Raw genomic sequence first — 23490 nt, forward strand, 5'->3', positions numbered from 1 at the left:
TGCCAAACTGGCTATTTGTAATTTTATAAAACAACATTTATAGTCAATGTTTTCTTACTATGTTTCAATGTTTTGCCCATTTCCCAACATTTAAATCCAGTGTTGTATTTAGAGCAGTGTTTCTCAACCTTGGCAATTTTAAGATGTGTGGACTTCAACTCCCAGAATTCCTGAGCCAGCATGGCTAGCTGTGGAATTCTGGGAGTTGAAGTCCACACATCTTAAAGTTACCAAGGTTGAGAAATACTGATTTAGAGTGACAGCTATGTACCTTGCATTTGTCTTTTAATTATAGACTGTTAATTATAATTTCCGGAAGTAACTTTGTAATGGATATATAATTAATCTTAGTGCTGTATAATAGATAACAGTTCAACATTTGCACATTTTCTCCATCATGAAAAGTGGCACTCAGGACAATATTGTCTCCTGAATTGGTTTCTGTTATGAAATTATTAAGGTACAGGAGCTTTGACATTAAAAAAAAACAAACCCTGGCTTCCTAATTCAACCAATTTGGGGCTGGGACTAGAAGTTGTTCTTCCTCGTCTTCTTCATTTCATGCTAATGTTGGGGGGAGATGGGCGCCATGCAAATTTAATAATAAATAAATATATATATATATAAATAAATAAATAAAGTAACAATATATCTCACTGGGAGGTAGAAATAGTAACTGGAGAAATGTGGTCTTCTCCATTGTTGTTTATATATGGTGTTAGATAATCTTCATTTATGCAGAGGTGCTGACTCATTCAGGTCAAATCAAGTTTGGATTTCCAAAGTAGGATAACATGTGATATTGAGGCTTTTGCCAGAAAGAAGTAAAATTAAATATTGCATTGTCATGGCATTGCCTCTGACTAATAGCAAGCAATCAAGAATGAAACAGATGTAATTGAAATACTTGGCTAGAACTCAGAAGTTTCACTAAGCTGTTTGGACATTGATGCATTTGGAACTTGGACAGCGTAGACTGGCCTCTTCACAGTATGGCTATAGTGATGGCATGACCACTTCCAAGGTAAAAAATCAGGAGGGTGAGAAAATTTGGTGGGTGCCAAGGAAGATGTCCAAAAGCATACTGATGAGACCATAATGGAGATCCTAAGACTTCATTTTTAATGTCAGTTCCTCACTTTTCTGTAGAAGAAACTGTTGTGCAGAGTGCAGCAATGCTCTCAGAAAAACTTTGCCCAGGGAAAAATACACATCAGCATGAGAGGTTTACAAAATGCAATGTCCATATCTTGTTCTCCAAAGAAATCCAGCCAGAAAACATATACTATCTGGTTGTTTATTGATAAAAATGCAAAACTTCATAAAATACAAGTTGCATACAAAATATAGGAAAAAACACGTCTTCTCATAAATTCAGCATCCAAGACTTATCTACAAACATAAAGTCTATAGCCAAAAACTCTCAGAGAAGAGGTACACTACTTGGTTATTAGTTACAACTACATAACCCATAAAACCTACCTACATGGTGGCTACAGCTCTACTGAAAGGCTGGACATATAGCCCTCCCATTATATTGCCAACATGTACCCCCCCCCCACTGAATAACTAGCATACACACGCCAATAGGTGGCAGTAATTAGCAGTATATGTGCACAACACACAATAACAAGTTACACTAACAATAACAAGTTTGTCACATGACTAGTTTTAGCCTAAACACAGTTTTGCAGATAACAAGATGAACTTCTTCCCGTGAGAAACTCCTAACAGAAACATCCAAAATGAGTAATAGAAAATACATGAACATATTATAATAAAACAAATGGATAATTTTACCAAATAGATGTCAGTTTCCCCCCTTAGCTCTTATCTGGGAATATTCCCAAGAAATATCATCAAGAAATATTCTCATGGCAATATTAATTATTCTAAATTTCCACCCACTGATGCACCTCTGTAAATATAGCTCTAACAATCTAAATTCATAATTTATACATGTTTAGATCTTCTCTGAAACTATTTGAGTATTGAGGTTAATTATGTGGAAAGATAGAGATTTATTGGAGAACTTGGCATAAGACACTGCTGACTCATATTCTAGGGCAGTGTTTCTCAAGCTTGGCAACTTTTAAGATGTGTGGACTTCAACTCCCAGAATTCCCCAACCAGGCTTACAATTCCTCCATGGCATGTTCTAAGCTTTCAGCACAAAGCAAACTTGATATTAGGCACCTGCAGGGTCAAAAAAGTCAAGATGGTGGCTGCGATGAAAGCCCTGCCCCTTTATACATGCACCACACAACACACATAAAACTCACTCCTTACTTTTTGACTCTTCCCACAGATGCCCTGACATCATATGGATCTATCTATGGTTAGCAATCGCTAGAAATCTAGGGATGGGGGAAAAATGGTTAGCACATTAAAAATTTTAAAGCACATTAAATCTTACCATTTGCTGATTCACTGGACAAACTGATATTTGCCTTTTTTTAAACTTGTGGGGCATTGATCTCTTTGAAAATGTTGATGTCTGGTGAGTGGTGAAATAGTCACATGAGGAGTGGAAGGTTCAAACATCATTTGCAAATACCAGAAATTTGCATAAGCTTGCAATCCATCCAGTATATTTTTGGATGGGACACTTTACATTTAAAATGCATTTTTGAACATTTTAAATATGAAAACTTTAAAATTGGATCCTTTGACATTTTACCTGCTGGTTTTTAGTCAGGCATCAAAGATATCTTGGAATGTGTCATGTGGTTGCTTACTATCAGTACATGTCTATGTCAATAAATACATGCAGTCAAATTCAAAATATTTTTCATATTACCTTATAGTAGATGCAATCAAGAATGACAACATCTCTTGATGTCAGCTAATTCAAGATAAAACAAACATCAAATATTAATATAAAGCATCAACGTTTTTAATCAGATATTTGTAATATTATTTAGTGAATATTAGTAAATGTGAGTATACAAGGAATATCCCTAGAATAGAATTTTGAGGAAAATTGTTGATAGCAAATTCTTTTCTCTTTTGGTATACTGAAAAGTCTAATACATGTCCACAGATCAGTTATGATATCATACCAAATGTGCTTGAAAGCAAGTGACTAGCTTCCTGTAGGTCTGTGTGTTTGTAGATGTAGGCCACAAAGGTTACAATTATCATATGCAGTCATATGTTGATTTTCTGCAATGCTACATAAATGTGCATACTGATTATATTTTGCCCCTTTTGCCTACAGAGACTGTATGTTTGTCCATACAGATATGGAAATTTCTCTAACTGCAAAGCGGAATGGAGAATTCTATCTCCAACTCCTAAGAATGTTTGGTTTGCCAACTTTCATCTATTTTGTCAGGAAAAAATATACCTTGTGATGTGTGAGTATCCCCAACACTGGAACATGACTTACCTTTTGTATGATTTGAACTTTGGTGTCCTGAATAAATTGTTCAGTCTGGATGGCTCTTAGTTTAGGTGGTGACTGGTGACTTTTGCAATTCAGTGCTTTCCACTCCTCACTAGTCACTAATCCAACATGTTGTGGAGCAAGAGGGAAGGGGAAACAGCCACTGGTGACTGGTTAGTGAGATGGCAAAAACTGGTCATGGAGAACGAAGCAAGGGCATGAATATAGCAAAGTCAGGGGTTCAAAGCACAATTGAATCTTCATCCCTTTTTTATGCATATGGAACACATATTAAAAAGGGGCTAGTTGCACCTGCCATCTTGACTTTTTTTGACACCCCCTTCTTGTGGATGCCCCTGAGCACCTGCAGGAATGCTGGGTCTAGCCAAGCCTTCAATCTAAAACAATCCAAATCAGCTGGCATGCCTGCCCAGAGGGGGAACATAATTGCCTACAATGGGGGTAACATAGTATGGAAGACCTGTACTGAAGCATGCAAACTGTCAGAGCTGTTCTACCCCTGAGAAAGAGCGTAAGCCACTGCAGTTGCCAATTGTCCCAAGAGTGGTTTGTATGTGCACACCCTGGTCACCTAGACAGACCAATGTGTGTGAGAGAGCCCCAACTGCTGCCACAGATCATCTGGAAATGGGGTGAAGAGGAGCTGTGCCATGCCATACACTGGGAGTAGATCCCTCAGAGGCCCTGGTGGCTTCTCTGGTAGTCGTTGCTGGCCAATACTTTTCTCTCCTGCTGTATTCATAGCTACATCTGAGCACTCTACTTACGCTCTTGGAAAGAAAAAAATATTTGACCAGGATTTACACTTACGTAACCTGAGCTATGATTTAGGCCAACCTCTCTAACTTAGCAAAGCCGTTTGGTTTGGGATTCCAGGCCCCAGAATTCCTAGCGATCACAGATAAGTTTTCTTCCTGGCAAAGGCCCAGTGCAGTTTTTAAGGTAATACAGCAAAAAAAAAAAAAAAAAAAAAGGGGGGGGTTATATTGATTTTCCCACTACTACAGCTCTGTATTTTGAAAAGATTTCTCACCCTTCCCCCTTCATTCACCTGATCACTGCTTCTATCAAATTCATCAAAAACTATAGGCCTTGATGACTAGTACTGTAATTATAAAAAAAAACCTTCTGTCATTTTGGCTATATTTTGAGTATTCCTAACATTACTGTAATCAGTTAGAATTGTGGCTGTGAACTTGGAGGAGAGTAGGAAAATAATAATATAGAGATGCACATCACAAACCAAGGTATCATGGTTTCTGAAAAGAGAACCTATATCAAGGTTGTGTGGTCAAACCAATTTTGAAGGTAGTATCTTGACTGGAAGGTGTTTTTTTTTTCTTAATTTTTTTGTGGGTGTGCAAAATTTAGACTTTCAGTAAGGCTTTGAAACCTGGAGCACAGATAAAAATATTTTGTGGTTAACAGTTTGCACAGGTCCTTTTGAAATAAAACATGCTTAGATAAATATAATTAATACATTCTGAATTATGTACTCTTTTTATTATCCCTCACTCCAGTTTCTGTACAAATTATTTCCCACTAAAAACTATGTTTCATGAACTGAATAAATCAAACTTTCACTTTAGTTACTTTATATTCTGTGTATAGGTCCCTCCATAGTTGTTGGATTGGAGGTCTCATAAGATTTGCTGCCTTGATGTGGTAGAAATGCTCAGCAAGTCCAAAAACTGTAAGTTTGCAGATTGTGTAACAGATAAAGGTAATGCCAACTTTACAGTTGGTGGTGAGAACTGAAGGTTAGTCTTATCTCAAGCACAAGGATGGAGAAGTTAAATATGGTGAAGTAAAGAGGAGATTAAATCTAAGGAGAAAGGGGATGACAACATAATAAAAGATAAAGGTATTTTCATGACAATAGATCAGAGCAGTTAAAGCAATGTTGTTTCCTGTATTGTAATTGTATTGGTAATGTACAGCATTGAAAGCAGAGTAACTAAGAAGGAGGGAGAGAAAAAAAGTCAGACACTTTTAAATTAGGGATTTGGATATGGTTACCGAGAATACAATGCAAGATGGATCAGTCAAGCTGTCCTGGATCAAATAAAGAGTGACTATTTCCTTGAGATGATCATCAACAAGCAAATAGTTAAATACTTTGAGCATGATATGCAAACAGATAATGTGCTAGAAAAGATTATTAAGCTTGGCAAGATGGAGGGAAAGACAAGGGACCAGGTGGATTTTGGAATGTCCTTGGAAGTGCTAAAGGATTTGTCCACAGAATCATCAGAAATTAGGCTACTGGACTACCTAACCTAACAATCCACACTATTCCCAATCAGCATAGTAACGTTAATGAGTAATTATGGGAACTGTAACACAATGTATCTGGAGGGCACCGTGTTAGGGAAGATTGTGCAAAGAGTCAGCAGTCAGCAGTCAACAGTTCATATAAGTCACTTTGTTCGTGAGTTCTGTTTTGTCAAGAGGTGGAAAAGAAAGTTTAAAGGCAGAGCACAACATGTTTCTCTAGTATAGTTTTGATGACACCCATTAACTTCCTCTACACTGTGATTTTCCGGTTTGAAATTTTTTTAAAAAGAGGAGATACCCTATTTCTAGGATATTATAGAAATGGAAGAACTGTTTCATCAAAGTTGCAAACTCAGCAAACATTTTTTTTAGCAGCTAAAATTAGGACCACACCTTCCCCTTTTCTTACAAAAGAGGAATATGACTTTTATTTTTTTAAAAAAATGCTTATTATAAATCTAAATACATTGCTGCGTTTCATCCAGATTCTGGTCATATTCCCTTCTGTAGATGTATCCGTTCACACTAGGGGTGTCTCGTTCCTGGATCTGATAGGAAACATTGGTCAATGAAATGGGCAGTAGGATTTCTAATTACATTTCCATGGATGTTGAAAGCATGTGAAACCGAAGCCTGGGTGGGATAGTTAATAAGCTATGTAAATTGGTTGCAATCCATTTCAAGGAGGTGCTTTGCCTGGTTCAGGTGAGTTGCTCCACCTTGTGGAAATGTGGAAAGCAATCTTGTCTTGATCAGCCATTTCATTTTGCTAACAAAAGTTCATGTACATGTATTGTACTGTACATATGCAGAAACCTCTGTTGTTAGCAAAGCGAAGTGGTATGGCTGCTCCAGTCTGACAATTAGAAGTGGAATGTTACCCTACTCCATGCCTTTACTTCAAAAGGGCACTCAGTCAAAGTTCCAACAAATGAAGTACCCCCTCAAACACATCTCCAAACCAGCCAGCCAGCCACCAGCCAGCCAACACACCCACCTAAGCCCTTTTCATTTAATATACTTGTTAACAGAACCTTGGGGGTGTGAAGAGTTACTGTTGTTTTTCTTTCATGTCTTACCATGCAGTAATGATGCCACTGCAGAGATTTGATAGCCAATTCCTAATAGCTTTAGCACTATGCAAATGAATGCAAACAAATGAAACATGATGAAATAGAAATATGGTTGGATGAGACATCAACATTCCCCCCATCCCAACACTTGCCCAAGCAACTGCATATTGCAGGGATGCATGATTTGGAGGGGGGGAGCAGTGCACAGCAGAAAGTAGGCAGAGCTAGGAATTATTCTACTTTTCTATAATTTAATTAAAATTAATTATAATCAGAGACCCTGTTTGGTGTAGTGGTTAAGGCATCAGGCTAGAAACCAGGAGACTGTGAGTTCTAGTCACCTTAGGCACAAAGCCAGCTGGGTGAACTTGGGCCAGTCACCCTCTCTCAACCCTGGGAAAGAGGCAATGGCAAACCACTCCTGAAATCTTGCCAAGAAAACTGCAGGGACTAGTCCAGGCAGTCACCTGGAGTCAAGACTGATTTGAAGGAACCAAAATAAATAAATAATAATTAATGCTTATTCCTTATGTAATTTGTAAATGCCGAGTTCTGTCACATTAGCATTTCAGTGCAGCAGGAATATTTGGAAGGGATTTAGGCCAGACCTAACATTTTTGGGAAGCCACAAGTGTCTTGAAGCTTTGAAGGCATCTCTGACATAGAGGCAACTACTGAAATTTCTCCATAGTAATGGGACTGTGGAGGTTCTGGCAAAAATTTGCAATAGCCTAGAAGTAGGTTACACAATCATATATAGCCTGTGGATGACTCTTTTTTGCATTCTAGATTATCTGAACTAGCTTAGTAGGAAAATCAGTTGCCTCTGTCTTCCCACAGTGAGCAGTAATGTCATTATCAGGCCATCCCCTTTAAACCCACACAGTTGAAAATATGGTTAATTTGAGTAAACTGAGAGCAACAGGGGACAGGTAGGTTAGCAGAAAATAAGTTATTAATCTATGTGACAGCATTTCAAGTATCTGAAATGTGTCACATGCGGGTCTTTGAATTCTATGGACCTATGTGAAATCCAGTTTGAATCAATTTGTTCTGAAAAATCTGTCCTTTTTGAGTTAAGCATTTGAATTGATTAAAAAAAATGACCCAGTTAGATTGGGATGTTGAAGTGGAAGAATTTGATTTGGATTGTCCCAATCTATTTGGAAATAGATATTTGCATCCAAATTATCCAAAGTGATTTCTAAGCATCCAGCTCAAGTTGATGGTTCAGTTCAGAACAATTCAGTTCAGCAATTCAGTTAAATCATCTTTGAACTGAATCTCCAGATAAAATATTTATATAGCTCTAGAACTCAAGTGATAGTACTGTATTCAGTTACCCCATCCTCAGGCTTCTCAGCACTGAATGTAACATTTCTTTCAGCCTTTCCTCATTAAGATCTGTCTTCTAATCTCTTGATCCTCTTTGTTGGCAAACAGATGGAACATGATGAGATAGAAATATGGTTGGATGAGGGATCAACTCTCCCTCCATCCCAACACTTGCCCAAGCAATTGCATATTGCAGGGATGTGTGAATTGGAGGAGGGGGGAGGGCTGCACAGCAGAAAGAAGGTGGAGCTAGGAGTGATTGATCCAAGCCACTCAATTTGACTCTCAATACAGACTGAAATTGCACTAACCCTGGAATTCTGTCTTGAATCCTCCTAATGGAAAAAGTTACATTCCCTTTGCCTGGTGCTAGTGTACTCTGCTACAAAGAATCACAAAGTATTGTTTCAATTAATTAGTTAATTAACTATATTTGTTAACTGTCCCAATCAAATGACTCTGCAGGGAAGATTGCCTCCTTGAATATGGAGTATTTACTATATATAATTTAAAGGAGGAAAACCAAAGCTTGTATAATGATGTTTCCAAAATATTGCTTTGAATTGCTCCATACAAGTTTGGCTTCACTGAGCTCTAACATAACAGCAATCCTTCCTAGCCAGTTTCAGAAATAAGGTAGCATTCTCAGCTGCAGCGCTCCAGTTATGGAAATTTCTCTCCAAAGCCTATCTTGTTTAAATAATGGAATGCATGTTTAACCCAGGTATTTACAACTTCTCTAAGACCACATTATATATAATTACGAAGCCACTGTCAAAGCCACTATCCTGGACAAAACCCAGAGCATCCAAGAGTACATCATTAAGATGGCACCCAAAGATCAGCTGCTGAGAGAATGCTTGGGGCAGCAGCAGACATGGGAGGAAGTTCAAGCATAGGAAGTGCCATGACAAGACAAGACCCTGCATGGGATGTACCATCGAGAGACAGCTGGGGCAGCGGACACTGGGAAATCCTATCAGTGGCTGGAAAGGGCTGGACTAAAAGACAGCACTGAGGCACTGATCATAGTAGCACAATAACAGGCACTAAGCACCAGTTCCATAGAAGCAGGGGTCTACCACACTAGACAGGACCCTAGGTGCAGATTGTACAGAGAGGCCTCAGAAACAGTCCAACACATAGCGGTAGGGTGTAAGATACAGGCAGGAACAGCATACACTGAACAGCACAACTAAGTAGCTGGCATTGTGTACAGGAACATCTGCACAGTGTATGGGCTAGACCCTCCCAAGTCCAGATGGGAAATTCCACAGAAGGTTGTGGAGAATATCAGGGCTGAGTTCCTATGGAATTTCCAGATCCAAATAGGTACTGGCCAATCAACCAGACATTGTGGCAGTAGACAAGCACCAGAAGACAGCAGTGGTGATAGTTATAGTAGTGCCAAGTGACAGCAACATCAGGAAGAAGGAGTATGAGAAGCTAGAGAAGTACAGTGGCACCTCTGCTTACAAACTTAATCCGTTCCATGACTCTGATCGCAAGTCGAGTTGGTCGCAAGTCGAGGTAAATTTTCCCATAAGGTTCAATGTAAATATAGTTAATCCGTTCCGCCCTCTGAATTTGGTCGCACCACGAGGCAAATATCCCCATAAGGTTCAATGTAAATACGGCTAACCCACCCTCCGAATTTGGTCGCAAGTCGAGGCACATTTCCCCCCCCCATAAGGTTCAATGTAAATACATACAGTTAAACAGTTCTGAAACATATGCATTTTATTTTTAAATCACAAAAACATGAAAAAAAGCACAGTATGAAGAGGGAGAATGGGGTGGGGAGGCAGTTATTGTTTGGAGGGAGAGTCCCCCTCCAAAAGGACATCGGGGAGATCTCCTTCAGGGGTTTCCTCTCTTCTTTGCCTCTTAGCTGCAGGCTCAGTTCTGGGGAAAAACCTGTCTAAAGTCAGTTGTTTTTTCCTGCGCTGCATAACCCTCTGGAAATGAGAGAACACGTTGCCGTTCATCATGTACAATGCTCTGGTTGTCACAGTTCTGTTGGGGTGGTGCTTCTCAATGAAATCCTGGCACTCATTCCATTTCTGCACGATGGATTTTATTGCATCACTGCTCACCTCCTTCCCCTCCTCCTCTTCCTCAGTGGAATGCTCCTCGCCAAGCGCTTTCTGTTGCTCACTCTGGAGCTCAGCAAGTTCTTCTGTGGTCAGCTCCTCCTTATGGTCCTCAACAAGCTCCTCTATGTCCGCATCATCCACAACCAGACCCATGCTTTTGCCCATGGACACAATCTCCTCCACTACCTCTGGACCAGACCCTTCAAACTCACGTTCACTGACACATTCTGGCCACAGTTTCCTCAAGGCTGAGTTTAAGGTCCGGCAGGTGACATCTTCCCAGGCTTTGTCAATTAGGCTGATGCAGTGGAGGACATTGAAATGTTTTTTCCAAAACTCTTTGAGAGTCAAGGATGTTTCTTTGGTGACATTGAAACACCTGGTGAAGAGCGCCTTTGTGTACAACTTCTTAAAGTTGCAGATCACTTGCTGGTCCATGGGCTGCAGAAGAGGTGTTGTGTTGGGGGGGAGGAACTTGACCTTTATGAAGTCGTACTTGGCGTCCATGTCATCCACCAAGGCTGGAGGGTGTGCCGGGGCATTGTCCATCAGGAGAAGGCACCTTTCAGGCAGCTGGTTCTCAGACAGGTATTTTTTAACGCTGGGTGCGAACACCTTGTGCAGCCATTCCATGAACAACTGCCTTGTGACCCACACTCTCCCATTGGCCCTCCACATGACAGGCAGTCTGGCCTTGTTCACATTGTGGTCCCTGAATGCACGAGGGGTCTGGGAATGGTACACAAGCAGCGGCTTAATCTTCAGGTCGCTGCTTGCGTTCGCGCACAGCAAAAGGGTCAATCTGTCCTTCATGGGCTTGTGCCTGGCAGTGCCTTTTCCTCCCGCGTGATGTAGGTTCTGTTTGGCATCTTCTTCCAGAACAGCCGTGTCTCATCGCAGTTGAACACTTGCTGAGCGACGTATCCTTCCGCCTTCATGAAGTCCTCAAAGTCTTTCTGGTAGGCTTCTGCAGCAGCCTTGTCAGAACTGGAAGCCTCACCATGTCTTGCCACACTGTGGATGCCACTTCTCTTTCGGAATTTCTCAAACCAGCCTCTGCTGGCTTTAAATTCCTCACTTGTTGTGCTGGTAGAGGGGTTTTCCCGCAGTAAATCACTGTGCAGCTTCCTGGCTTTTTCACAGATGATAGCTTCACTCACGCTATCACCTGCCAGCTGTTTCTCAGTCAGCCACAACAACAGCTTTTCCACCTCTTCCACCACTTGTGTCCTCTTCCTCGTTAAGATTGTCACTCCTTTTGCCACATCAGCTCCTCTGATGGCATCTTTATTCTTCAGAATAGTCGAGATGGTCGACTTCGCCATCTTGTACTCCGAGGCCAGATCAGTCACACGAATACCACGATCGTGCTTTTCTATAATGTCCTTCTTAAGTTCGATCGTCACTTTTTTCTTCAAAGCCTTATTCTTGCCAAGCCTGCTCTGCATTTTCTTTGGAGCCATGCTGACAAGCACACCAAACACCTTCCAAAACCTTCCAAAACGCCACAAAACACACCACAAGCCTCACCGAACGTCTCCTTGCTACCGCGATCTCGCCCACAGGAAGCCGCGACTGCGTGGCAGCAGGGAAAATGGCCGCGGATCCGGTTCGTAAGTTGAGGCGAGTTCGTAAGTAGAGGTAAATTTTTGGGGCCGGAGCTGGTCATATCTCGAAATTTTCGTAAGTAGGGGCGTTCGTAAGTAGAGGTACCGCTGTACTAGGGCCAGAAGGAGGAACTAGAGAGGATGTGGAAAGTAAAGGCCAAAGTGGTCCCAGTGGTGGTAGGAGCACTCGGGGCCGTGACTCCTAAGCTGGGAGAATGGCTCCAACAGATCCCAGGAACAACATCAGAGCTTTCTGTCCAGAAGAGTGCAGTGCTAGAAACAGCTAAGATACTGCACAGAACCCTCAAACTCTCAGGCTTCCAGCAGAGGACCCAAGATTGAGGAAGATACACATATATATGGGTGTGGGTGTGTACATATGTTTACTGATCTTATGACATTGTTTTAATTATAGTTTTATTAATGCCTATTTTATTTATTTTTAAACTGAATATTGTTTTTATCCTTTTTGTACTCTTTTGTATTCTTTTGGGTTTCTTGGAGAGAAAAATATAAAAAAATAAAAATGGAATATACTGATACATTACTAATAACAACAGCATAAACAAACATTTTGCAGTGGCCAATTCTGCAGGATGAAAGAAAATAGCCCTCCATGTCATCTCACAGCTAATGTGCATGTCTGCTGCTAAACCTGAATGATGAGATCCATGAGTAATTTGGATTTATTTAGGATTCTTAGATACTTTCATAAGACCAAATTTCTCACATATAAATAAGGATAGTATTGTAATAAAATTATCATGCTGTGAAAAAATAGATCCTGTGAAATGGTTTGTAAATTCTTATGCAGTGTTCTTTTTCTCAGATATCTCTGACAGTCTACTCACATGATACTTGTTACTCACTACTTGTCTTTATTCCTTTTGGGGAAATTATTGGGTCATCTAGAAATTTGTGTCTATTTAGCATAACACAGAAAAAGCTGCATATATTTTCAGAGAAAAATGTGTCTGCTTCAGAGATGGCCTTTGGGCCTGGATTTTATCTCAGAAGTAACTCAAACTCTCACAAATTGTGATGAAATGATTCATATTGGGCATCACCATAGTTCACAGTCACAAACATTTTAGACTCCTGACTTATGCAATTTTGGACTTTGATTATGATTGTCACAGTCATAGTTAGATCCTCCCTTCTGAATGTCACACTATATTGTAGTCTTTGACTGTCACTCTTTCATGAATTGTGTAGGATGCACAATATAGCTGGTTTTCCTGTTACATTTAATAATGCCAAGTCTGTCAAGGCTGGGGTATTGTAAGGCTTCCCATTGTCACTTAGTGGTTTTTTTTCAGACACAAGGGGGGTTTACTAAGGGAAGAACAGCCCAACTTTTAAGTTTCCAACTTGCAGTTGCATTATCATTTTTTTTTTTGAAAAATAAATGCCATGCTATTGTTTCTCTGTGCTTTCCACTTCCCAATAGTGAGATGTTCTAGGGAAGTTTGTTTTCCTATGGGATATTATAAATCATTGGAAATATGGTAAAAGAAGATTTGCTTTTTTCAGACAGAGAGGTGCACTTTCCCATAGTTGATTCACTCAACAGTTATCAGCCATTCTGGTCCCATGATCATGTCTTTTTTCCTCTTCTCTCCTCCTCTTTCCTGGGACTGCTGCTGCTCTTGTGTAAAACAACAGAATTTGTGTGTGTTTGTGTGTGTGAGATAGTGACATTATTTGAGACTGGGAAAAGGGGTAATTGGGTCAAACAGTTTAAGAACCACTGATCGAGTCCAATACTTTGCTTAATGCAGGAATCCAATTAAAAGGATCCCAGACAACTGGCTGAATAGTTTCTACTGGACCACACGAAATAAAATAAATCACCTCTGTGGTAACTGGTTTCACTATCAAACTCTTTTTACTATCGGAACACTTAAAAAAAAAAAAAACATTCAGAGGAATCTTTCCTGTATGTTAAATCCCAAAAATAGTTAGTTTTTTTAAGCACTGATTTTTATCTTTTCTGATTTCTCTGTTTTATCCTGGCAATATCCCATAGTGTAGCTGATGAGTATAACATTATGCAAAGAAGTAAGTAAAATATTATTTTATTTTAAGAAAATGACAAAAAATAGTCAAAGATTCATCTTTCAGTTAATGAATATTATATCTTCTGAGCTAAATTGTACAAAGTATACATTCTTTTATAGATCATGTCAGATCACCAGGTTATTTAGCAAGAAGATAAGAATTTATATCAATTTTCATTCTTCTCAATTGCACCACAGAAGATCAAGGGTACTATTAGTATGAGCCAGGAGCTGAGAGTATTTCTATCTTTTCTCCTTAGCAATCCCTTCAGAATGTTTTGGATATAAGCAAAAATCTGCACATTTCTTTTTAGCCATGGGTAATAAATAATTATTTTACAGGAAAAAAGAGACTTTGGTTAGTGATATGTTTAAGTAATTAGTTTAAGACTAATGAATTATTTTGATGTAGGATAAATATTTTAATTTTTCTTTAAAAAATGAGAGGATGATGTAATGGGTACCAAATTACAGTAATCAAGGACCTCAAGAAACACATAAATATATGATGAATTGATATTCTGATACTGGAGGAATAAACTGTTCTATAACTATCCATTCACCAAAGCCTACAAACTTGCATGTGTAATTTTAGCATAAAATTATAAAATTATATTCAGCATAGTTCCTGAATTTTAACAATTAATTTCATGTTCGTACATGGCTTATTTATAAAAATATTATACTTTTCCTTCAATTAGAAAAAAGGCAGTTCACAATTCTTACACACTGAAAGTAATATACCCTTTGAACAATTAAACTTTGCATTATAAGCAATCCAGAAGGCTTGAAAGAGCCTGACAGAATCTAAAGGTCTTAAGGCCAAATCTTGTGTCTGGGAAAATAATTTTGTAAGCAGAATTTCAAATTCATTTAGTAGGAATATGGAGGAGAAATCGCAAAGCAGATCTCAGTGCATGGCAGTGAGACAGTGCAATCTCAGAATTCAGATAAGCAGCAAAACTGTGTTTTCATATGAATTAAGAGCTGTTGGAGCCTTTTTGGGCTATTGTAAGATACTTTCCCAGTTTCACATTCCTTATTAGTAGCCAGATAGCTGTTGTTTGAATTAACAAACCTTTCTGTTTGAGAAAAAGTGGTGCCATAGTTTGTATCCAAAGAAGCCCTTGTACAGGTAGTTCTTGATTAACAACAGCAATTGGGACTGGAATTTTCACTGCTAAGTGATGCGGTCATAAAACATGATGTCACATGACCATGCCACTTAGTGATGGCAGTTCTGGCACTTCTGGTTAAGTGAATCCTGCAATGTTAAGTACAATGTCATGTGGTTGCCCTTTGTGACCTCCTGCCAGCTTCCCCATTCACTTGCGTGTTGGAAGCTGGCAAAGGTCACAAATGGCAATCACATGACCATGGGACTCTGAGACATTGTAATTGCAAGGCAGTCACCACGATCATGTGGCCATGGGACACTGTGATGGCTGGAACTTCAAGGACCAGTCATAAATACCACTCGTTCAGTGCCTTCATAAGTTTGAATGGTCACTAAATGAGTGGTCATTAAGTAAGGACCACCTGTATGGAAAGAAGATTATTTGATTCTACAAAGGCTTTTCAGTAGAACTGGAAGAGATGCAACTCTTGTAAAACTTGCTCCTCTTTTTGCAGTCCCCTGTGAAATATATGCTTCTGAAAAGGGTATCAGAACTCTGGAACACAACTGGGAGGGTAGAAACTGCAAAGATGGGGAGTAAATGATCCTTCTCTTCATTCGATTAATACAAAACTTCCAGCAGAGAAAGACACTATTGGATACAATCCTACGGACATGTCAGCATATCTAATTTTTTTTTTTTAAAATAGTGGTCTGACAAACAACTCATGTTTAAAGCAATAATTTTTTTCTAAGCTGCAGATCTCAGAGCTCAGATTTAAATAAAAATGCTGAGTTAAAGTATAAGAAAACATCAGAAGTTCTTGGATATTTCCAAAATTTTCTAGAACAATTTAGCTTTGAGCATTGTGAGGAAAACAAAAGGCAACTAATGTTCTATGTAAACATATTAATAAATTATGTAATAGATTCTTATCTCAAAAGAAATGTAAAGCATTGATAAAAACTGAGGTATATGAATCAATAAATACATTTTAAGTTAAAAACGTAATACAATGTGATGCATTTTTGTTGATTTTTCTGGAACACTGTTTGCAAAGTACAGATCACCATTTTTCATTTATGAAGTAAGTTTCCCACCTATGAAAAATGTTCACTTTCTCATCTTCATGATAAGGTATTGTTCAATGTAGTCAACAAAAATGTCAAATTCTCCTATTGCTTTGTAGATGCCTTTGTCTTGCAGCTGATGAGAAAGAGAAAGGAAAATAATTACGTTACTACTAATAGTACTATTAATACAATTTGTTTCAGGAGCTGTATTGGTTATTTTCTGGATATAATTCAATGTATATACTAGTTTTAATCTTTAAAGCCCTATAAGCATTGTCTCCCAGATACCTTCAGGACCACCTCCTACATGTAGCACTAATATACCCCATATTTTTGTCCTGGGTGAGAATACTTAGAGTACCCCAGATAATGGAAGTAAGGGGAACAGAGGCCTAGAAGCAATGTTTTTCCTGGTGGTTCCCCCCCTTGTGGAACAGCCCTCTAACAGAGGTTTGCTCAGCATCTATCCTTCAATCTTTTCATAAAACTGTGAAGATGGAACTTTTTCAAAGGGCTTTTGAGATCTAATTGTTGCTGTTATAAAGCTGGGGATCTGCCAGAGTTTTATTTTGTGATTTCTTATTTATTGTTACATCATTTTGTTAACTATTGTTTCAATTTAGATTTTATGTGTCTTTAAAATTGTTTGTAAACAGTTTGGAATTGATCTGATCATGGTGGTCTATAAATATAATTAATAAATATTGTAAAAAGTGTTCATTGCTGTTATTCTACTTGGAATATTTGCTTTTGAAAAAATATTGACTGTTCCTGTTAAAGATTGTGGTACAACAGGATGAGAAGGAGGGGTAAAGAAGGGGGACAGGACTGGAAACACAAAAACAGTTGCATCAAGAGTTGCATCAGATCCTTTTTATAGAACTTCTACTCCTATAGAATCTAGTATCAACTGGTAATATTGACCAAAGCCTATTTTAATTTTTCAAGGAAAGAATTACATACATTTGATTTGATTTTTTTTTTCAAAAAAAGGAGAAAACTTTAAAAAGAGAGAGAAATCCTTAAACAACCACCACCCAACCCACAAATGTGGGAGATACCTTATGTAAATCTGCCATTTGAGCAAAGTGATTAGAACAGAATGGATTCTGAGTGCATCACTTGAGACATTCAACACAAATTGCTGGAGTAAGAAGGATCTTGCTCAAAGTGCTGCTATCCTGCAGACAGTACAGAACTGGTATGCGATACAATGAGTTGAAAGAAATTCTAATGCTCTCAAGTATGTTGTGAATTGGTTTGGAGAACACTTTTTAGCTGCAATCTTGATAGACTGAACATTTTTTAATCCCTTCTTTTCTTTGATTTTCATTTCTATAATTATTTAATTATCACTGAAATGCTCTGAAGGATTCATTTTAAGGGTGGCTTCTACGCAAAACTTGTTCAAACAAGATCTTTCTTTTGCTTTTCCACATAGTGTACAAAGAGACTCAAAGATAGTGAAATATCTTAGAACTTCAGAGATTCATAAGGAAACTTTAATAATATAATTCAGGAACTTACCTTTTCATACGTATCTTTGATAGTCTTTACTATTTTGCTCTTCCTTTCACAGATGAAAAATCTATGCTGTGAAAAGGAAACATATGAATATAAACTCCTTCAAAACCCTACAAGCTGTAAAGGACACAGCTGTGTGCCTCAGTTGAGCAAGTAACACCCACAGGTGAAAACAACTTCTTTGAACACAGATAATATATAATTAATGGATATTGCATATGTACATTGTGGTGCTCAATTAGGCCCCATGAACAAGACAGATACCTCCTTTGATGTTGTGGTTATATGTAAAAATCCAGAATTGCTGACGTTTAGATGTAATCAGCTATGCACAACTATTTACCATGGAAATATGTGCAGTCCTTTTCCATGTTATTATTAATTGCATTTTATATCACCTAATACCTAGACATTATGGTAATACATTATTTTACTACTTTACCCACTTCTACAATTTCATGCTTGTCCCTTTTTATTTTTCTCCTTTAAGTATAAAGAATCTCTTTTCACCTTTAAATATAATGAAGTCTTAGTGTAACGCAAAAACATAAATTTCTATGTAATTCCACTGCCTGAATCAGCCTACTCCATCTTGGTATATAACTGGGCTAGATTAAGGACTAATGACAGGTTATACATATTTATCCTTGAAATACTTTTACTTCACCAATAGGTAGCCCAAATCCCAAATCAACCAGATCAAGACCCTGAGATCAGAGATAGATTAGACAAAGAAAGACACTATCTCTTCCACCAAGGAAGACGTACTTTCTTTATAGTATTGAGGGTGGATTTTTTTTTTTGGGAACGTCCTCACTGAATACATTATTTATATTAAGAAAATTATTTATATTCTTTTTATATATTTTCAGCCCACCTCTTATCTTTTCCTATTTCAGTAACTCTTTTTTGCCTACCATATAATAGAATGGTGCAGAATGGCTGAGCAGCACTGAATGGGTCACCATGTCTGAAAAAAAGTGTTGTTACCACAGAGCTGTTAAAGCAGCATGTGCACTTACTACATTTTAGGAGACAACACATCTGTCTGGAGTGTTATAAAATCTATGTAGAATACAAATTGCTTCAAGGAAGTATGATCTGGAACTTCATGAGCACATGTAGTAAATTCAAATAACAGGCATAGACTTGTGTAAATATGATTTTATACGAACTGACCATTGGATGTACCAGAAATTCTCAGCTCTTTCCTATTTGTTGTATTCGAGATACTCCTGAAGTATGTATGCTCAAGGTAACATACCCTCCCTTCAAGGTAAAATTACACAATAAATGAATTGGAAGGGACCTTATAGATTATTTATTTATTTACTATATCTGCTGCTCATTTGGAAGGCTTAAGTGGATAACAACGGGAAACATCGTTAAAAACTTAATAGAAAGTAATGAAAACCTCAACAGCATCATAATGCATCAAAACAAAACACCAAAGTGATGTGTCTACCAATGCAACCCAATCTTCAAAGCATGCCTTCATTCTGGGCTAGATGGAAATGCAAGGTCTTAATGATTCTCCTGAAACCCAGTATGGAAGATGTAGAACAGATTTCCATTGGGAGGATGTTCCAGAGAATGGGAGCAGCAGTAAACAATGTCCATTTCCTAGGTCCTGTCAGATGGCATTTTCAGAAAGATGAGACTTGGAGGGTATAGACTATTGGATCTGAGTGGACTGGCATCTAGTCCTACTTCCCGCCAAGTACAGGATCCATTATCAGGTAGCCATCAAACTCTCAGCTGAAAATCTCCAGCAAGCTGGAGTCCATCACTATTTCAGGCTGGTTGTTCCACTGCTTAACAATTTTTATGATCAGGAAATTCTTATTAATATTCAGCCTGGTTTCCCTCCTTATCCTGTTCTTGTAATAACAGAGAGCAGGTCCCCTTCTCTTGCATGTGACAGTCTGTTAGATATTTATAGATCAGTATCCTATCTCACTTTAGTCTTTGCTTTTGCAGGCTAAAGATGCCCAAGTTCTTTTACCATTTATCATGCAGTTTAGTTTCCAGATCCCTTATCTTCCTGGTAGCTCTGCTTTGAACCTGTCCAGCTTCTCCATGTCTCTTTTAAAGTGCAATGCCCAGAACTGGATACAGTACTCCAAGTGTAGTCTAACTACTTCAGAGAACATTGGAACTATTATCTCCTATCATCTGGATACAACACCTATGTGAATGCAGTTCAAAATTACATTGGCCTTTTTAGGAATGTGTTTTCCCTGCATGATCAATAATTCTTCCAACAGTTGTCTCAACTAGATCAGTCTTTATTTTTCATGTATATAAAGCTTTATATCCTGCCTTTCCATTTTTTAGGGCTCAAGGCAGATTACCATATTAAAAACATAGACATGTTTTTGTATTGTAATTGTATTTTATGCAATGATGATGTTACCTAGTTGGGTAATGAAATGTCTGCAAGTAAACAATCAAGCTCAGGGAGCACCAAGGACTCCACAGGGCTATTTGTACATTGTATTCTTAGAAATGACTTATTGTAATGTGTAAGCTGATGAATGTGCCTTGTCCTCAATTTAAGGCTAGAAATGTGTTTCCTATCTATTCTGCTAAGCAAAGGCTTCCTTTACAGAACTGCGCTTGCATTCTGAGTCATTCTGTGACCAGATGACACAGTGAGGAGGAGACTGCAGTAAAACAATTGTGACACTTCCACCAGCTGTAGTTCTGCATTCACAATCTGTAGAAGCAGCTGTTCTTAGGTAAGGATTTTACATAAAGTTTCTTAAGGGAGATATCGGCTCTTATCATGGATTATTTAATCCACAGATTCTGTGATGATGAAACAGCAGGTCTTTACAGCTATTATTCCACACAGCCCTTATTTAATTTTCCTGCTTTAGGCCTCTACTGCTTTAAACAAGGCACTCTAAGAGCAACCTTATCCCTTGTTTCCCTTAATAGCTTTAGCCAAGTGTGGTTTGTGTAGCCTAGAACTCTGTACAGAAAATGTAACTAGGCATAGAATGAAGCACTGAAAAAAATTCATATTTTTAAAGTTGTGTGACTAATGCCACTAAAATATCAAAAGCTTTCTAGCATTTTTTGTTTGTTTGTTTTGTTTTGTTTAAATAGCAGGAGTAGTTCAACTTTATCCACAGTGTGTGACTTTGGCATATAATTTTGGCATTTCTCTAAATTAGACCTTCTTGGCATAAAATGTGGATTGATCCAGTGCAGATTTTTTAAAGTGATCTAGAATGCACCATTTCTGCATGAAGTAGACTTTCAAAGTGACTACACATTTGCCTTAATCACAATGCCATCAGATTTCTGCTGAATTATCTTTGATTTAGAAACTAGAACAAATGTTTGAAGACACAGTGTGAAGAACTGCAACCAAGCAATGAAATGTGGTGTACCATTAAAGTGGTGTTAATACTCAAGTCCCTGCCTCATCCTTTGCCTATCCTATTGTTTGTTTCTAGCTCTGCAAGGATTTGGCCCTGCAAGCAAGCAAGACAATGAGTGGCCAAGGAAAGAAATCACAATACTTACACAGCGTTTGATTGTTTGGCTCAGATCCAGCAACATACTTCCAAGGAAGCCTACATTCTGCTTTACTGGGTTGTCTGTAGTTACTTTTGGTAAGACGTCTTCCAAATAAAAGTGGATCATTTCTGCCACTGACTGGCAGCCCAAGTAACTCTAAAAGCATTGGAGAGAACAATAATAATGGTAATAGATGAAGATGAAATTGCACATATGGGCTCTATCCTTTGACTCTATTCCATGGACGGACAGGATCAAGTGAAAATATTAAAGTTATACTCAAGTTTTCTTTTGCTATTTGATAAGTCAGAACTGGAAACTGATAAAAGTTTGCATGTGACTTGTAAAAGGGGGGCAAAATTTTCATCAGCTCCTCCTCCCTGCAGATTGAGGAAACCTCCAGGTAATTTATTAATTTAAGTTTTCTCTATTAAATTTCTGTCATTAAACTGGCACAAAATCATAACTATGAATATATCTAAATATAACATTATTTTTTAAAATTCAATTATAACACATTTTATAACTCATGAGAAATTTTTTCTTTGATATCCATTGTTTGAACCTCCCAAGAACATTGTCTAAATTGCCTAAAGCAGCAGCAATCTTTTTTCTGATTTTAAAGAGCTTGAATGTACAAGTCATCACTGGCCATTCCTCCCAGCTAGGCTTCAAATTGTACCATATATGAAACAAATAAAACCTATGGAGCATCAGTGTTTCAAATAGCTTCTATGGATATTTTATTCAACCTTGTTTATCAGACACCTGTAGAGTGAATGCTGCCTTTTCTAAAGTAGTCTTATAAATATATGTTTTTCCCCATGCACTATATATGAGTGAAAAAGGAAATGGGGAGTTGAGGCTTATCACCAATAAGGTGATATATTTAGGACTTGGGCATATAAATAAACACAATGTGCATGTCATTTAATATTTTCAATTCACTTGCATTACAGATTTACATAAAATCTTCCATTATGACATTTGATAGGTAAACCAAAAAGACTTAGAATTAGGTCTGCCAAGAATATAGTTCCATGATCCCAGATTATAATACATTTTTTCTAAGCAATCTGGTGAAGGCAATTAAAATCTCACCTTGAAATCTTCTAGCAGATCCTCTTTTAATAGCATAGTGTCCAGCTCAGAATCTCTATCTTGCTATAAAAGTAAGCAATGAAAGAAAATATTAACCCAAGGAAATCTGAACATAGATTTAATTTAGAAAGAATGTGCTACTGTCACCTAGCAGCCAGGTGGTTTTCTTTATGCATTTTGTGATATATAAACCATGGTTTATGAATCAGAAAATTGTATATAGTAGATTATTCAATAAATCCTGGGTTAGCACAGTACATGGACCTGGATGCTATTTTCAACCTCTTTGTCCACTTCTAAGCAATGCTTAAAATTGTATCCCCTTGTACATAGTAGATAAACTTGCAAGATACATATTATTAGAGGGTGCTCAAGATTTGTTTCTGGATATTTAACATATTTCAGCTATCTTCAAAAGCTCTTACCTTCAAAAATACCACTCAAAAATATTAAATATTATTATTTATTTTCATTCATGCACATCTGGAGAATGGGAAAATAGCTCTATATTTCCAGCTATTCACAAAGTTAATTTTCAAATGTCAAAGTTTTTCACACTTTGGACATTAATTGTAAAATTAAAAAAATGAATATTATTCCAATCCCTTCAACAAGCAACTCCAATCCTCAAATATGTATTGTTAGTCATTGTAGTAATTTTATCTGAGAAGCAATTATAGTGTGCACATTTGTTTAATTTGCAAAGAATTAAAAGTACCAGAAAGTTCTCCATTTGCCATTTTCTTCCCTGGAGTTTGCATAGAATGTCTTGGTGAATTATATGCCAAACTACTTATTATTTGTTGCTAGCAATGAAGAACACAACCATCTGTTGCTTTACGCTGCTATATAAAGAAGCCCAGGCTTTTTACATTTCACTCTTCCTAAATTCCTAAATGAAAAGAGCTAGAAGAACAAAAGATGAATATACTTACAAAATAATCTTTAATCTTGTTAAATGTGACCCTTAACTCTCGGAGCCTAAGAGGGAGGCTCTCTGCAAAGCGTCTACAGTCCGTGAGCTGAGAATGTGCATTCTGGAGCACCAGGAAAAGCAGCATATATGCTATCAATGAATTCATCTCTCTTCTGAGCCTCCCTTTCTAGACCCACTTGATTTTGAAAGTTAGATTACCATCACATTGATTGGCCCCTGATTTATACCCTAAAGCAGTATCAGTTTCCTTCCTGATTTCATCAGGATATTGGTGTTCAAACCCCAAATGTCAGCTTCTTCCCATCAGAGGTTTTTGAGCCTTCCCCACTCCCTATAAAATTGCTTATTG

At 37.9% G+C, this 23490-nt stretch overlaps 1 protein-coding gene across 1 annotated transcript; it reads right to left on the reverse strand.

Annotated features, from left to right (window-relative positions):
* Positions 1 to 11446: 11446 nt before the first annotated feature.
* On the reverse strand, positions 11447 to 23478 carry IL10 (interleukin 10). Its single transcript, XM_007437541.3, has 5 exons — positions 23140 to 23478; positions 22205 to 22267; positions 21110 to 21259; positions 17576 to 17641; positions 11447 to 16181 (listed from the first exon to the last, which is right to left on the reverse strand). The coding sequence occupies exons 1-5, from the start codon at positions 23284 to 23286 to the stop codon at positions 16089 to 16091; spliced, it is 519 nt and encodes a 172-aa protein (XP_007437603.1). The 5' UTR covers positions 23287 to 23478; the 3' UTR covers positions 11447 to 16088.
* Between the last annotated feature and the right edge of the window lie 12 nt (positions 23479 to 23490).

The sequence above is a fragment of the Python bivittatus genome, unplaced genomic scaffold (genome assembly GCF_059951505.1).
Source record: "Python bivittatus isolate LINGU-HERP-01145 unplaced genomic scaffold, Pbiv_v1 ctg000700_np1212, whole genome shotgun sequence".
Classification (NCBI taxonomy): Eukaryota; Metazoa; Chordata; class Lepidosauria; order Squamata; family Pythonidae; genus Python; species Python bivittatus.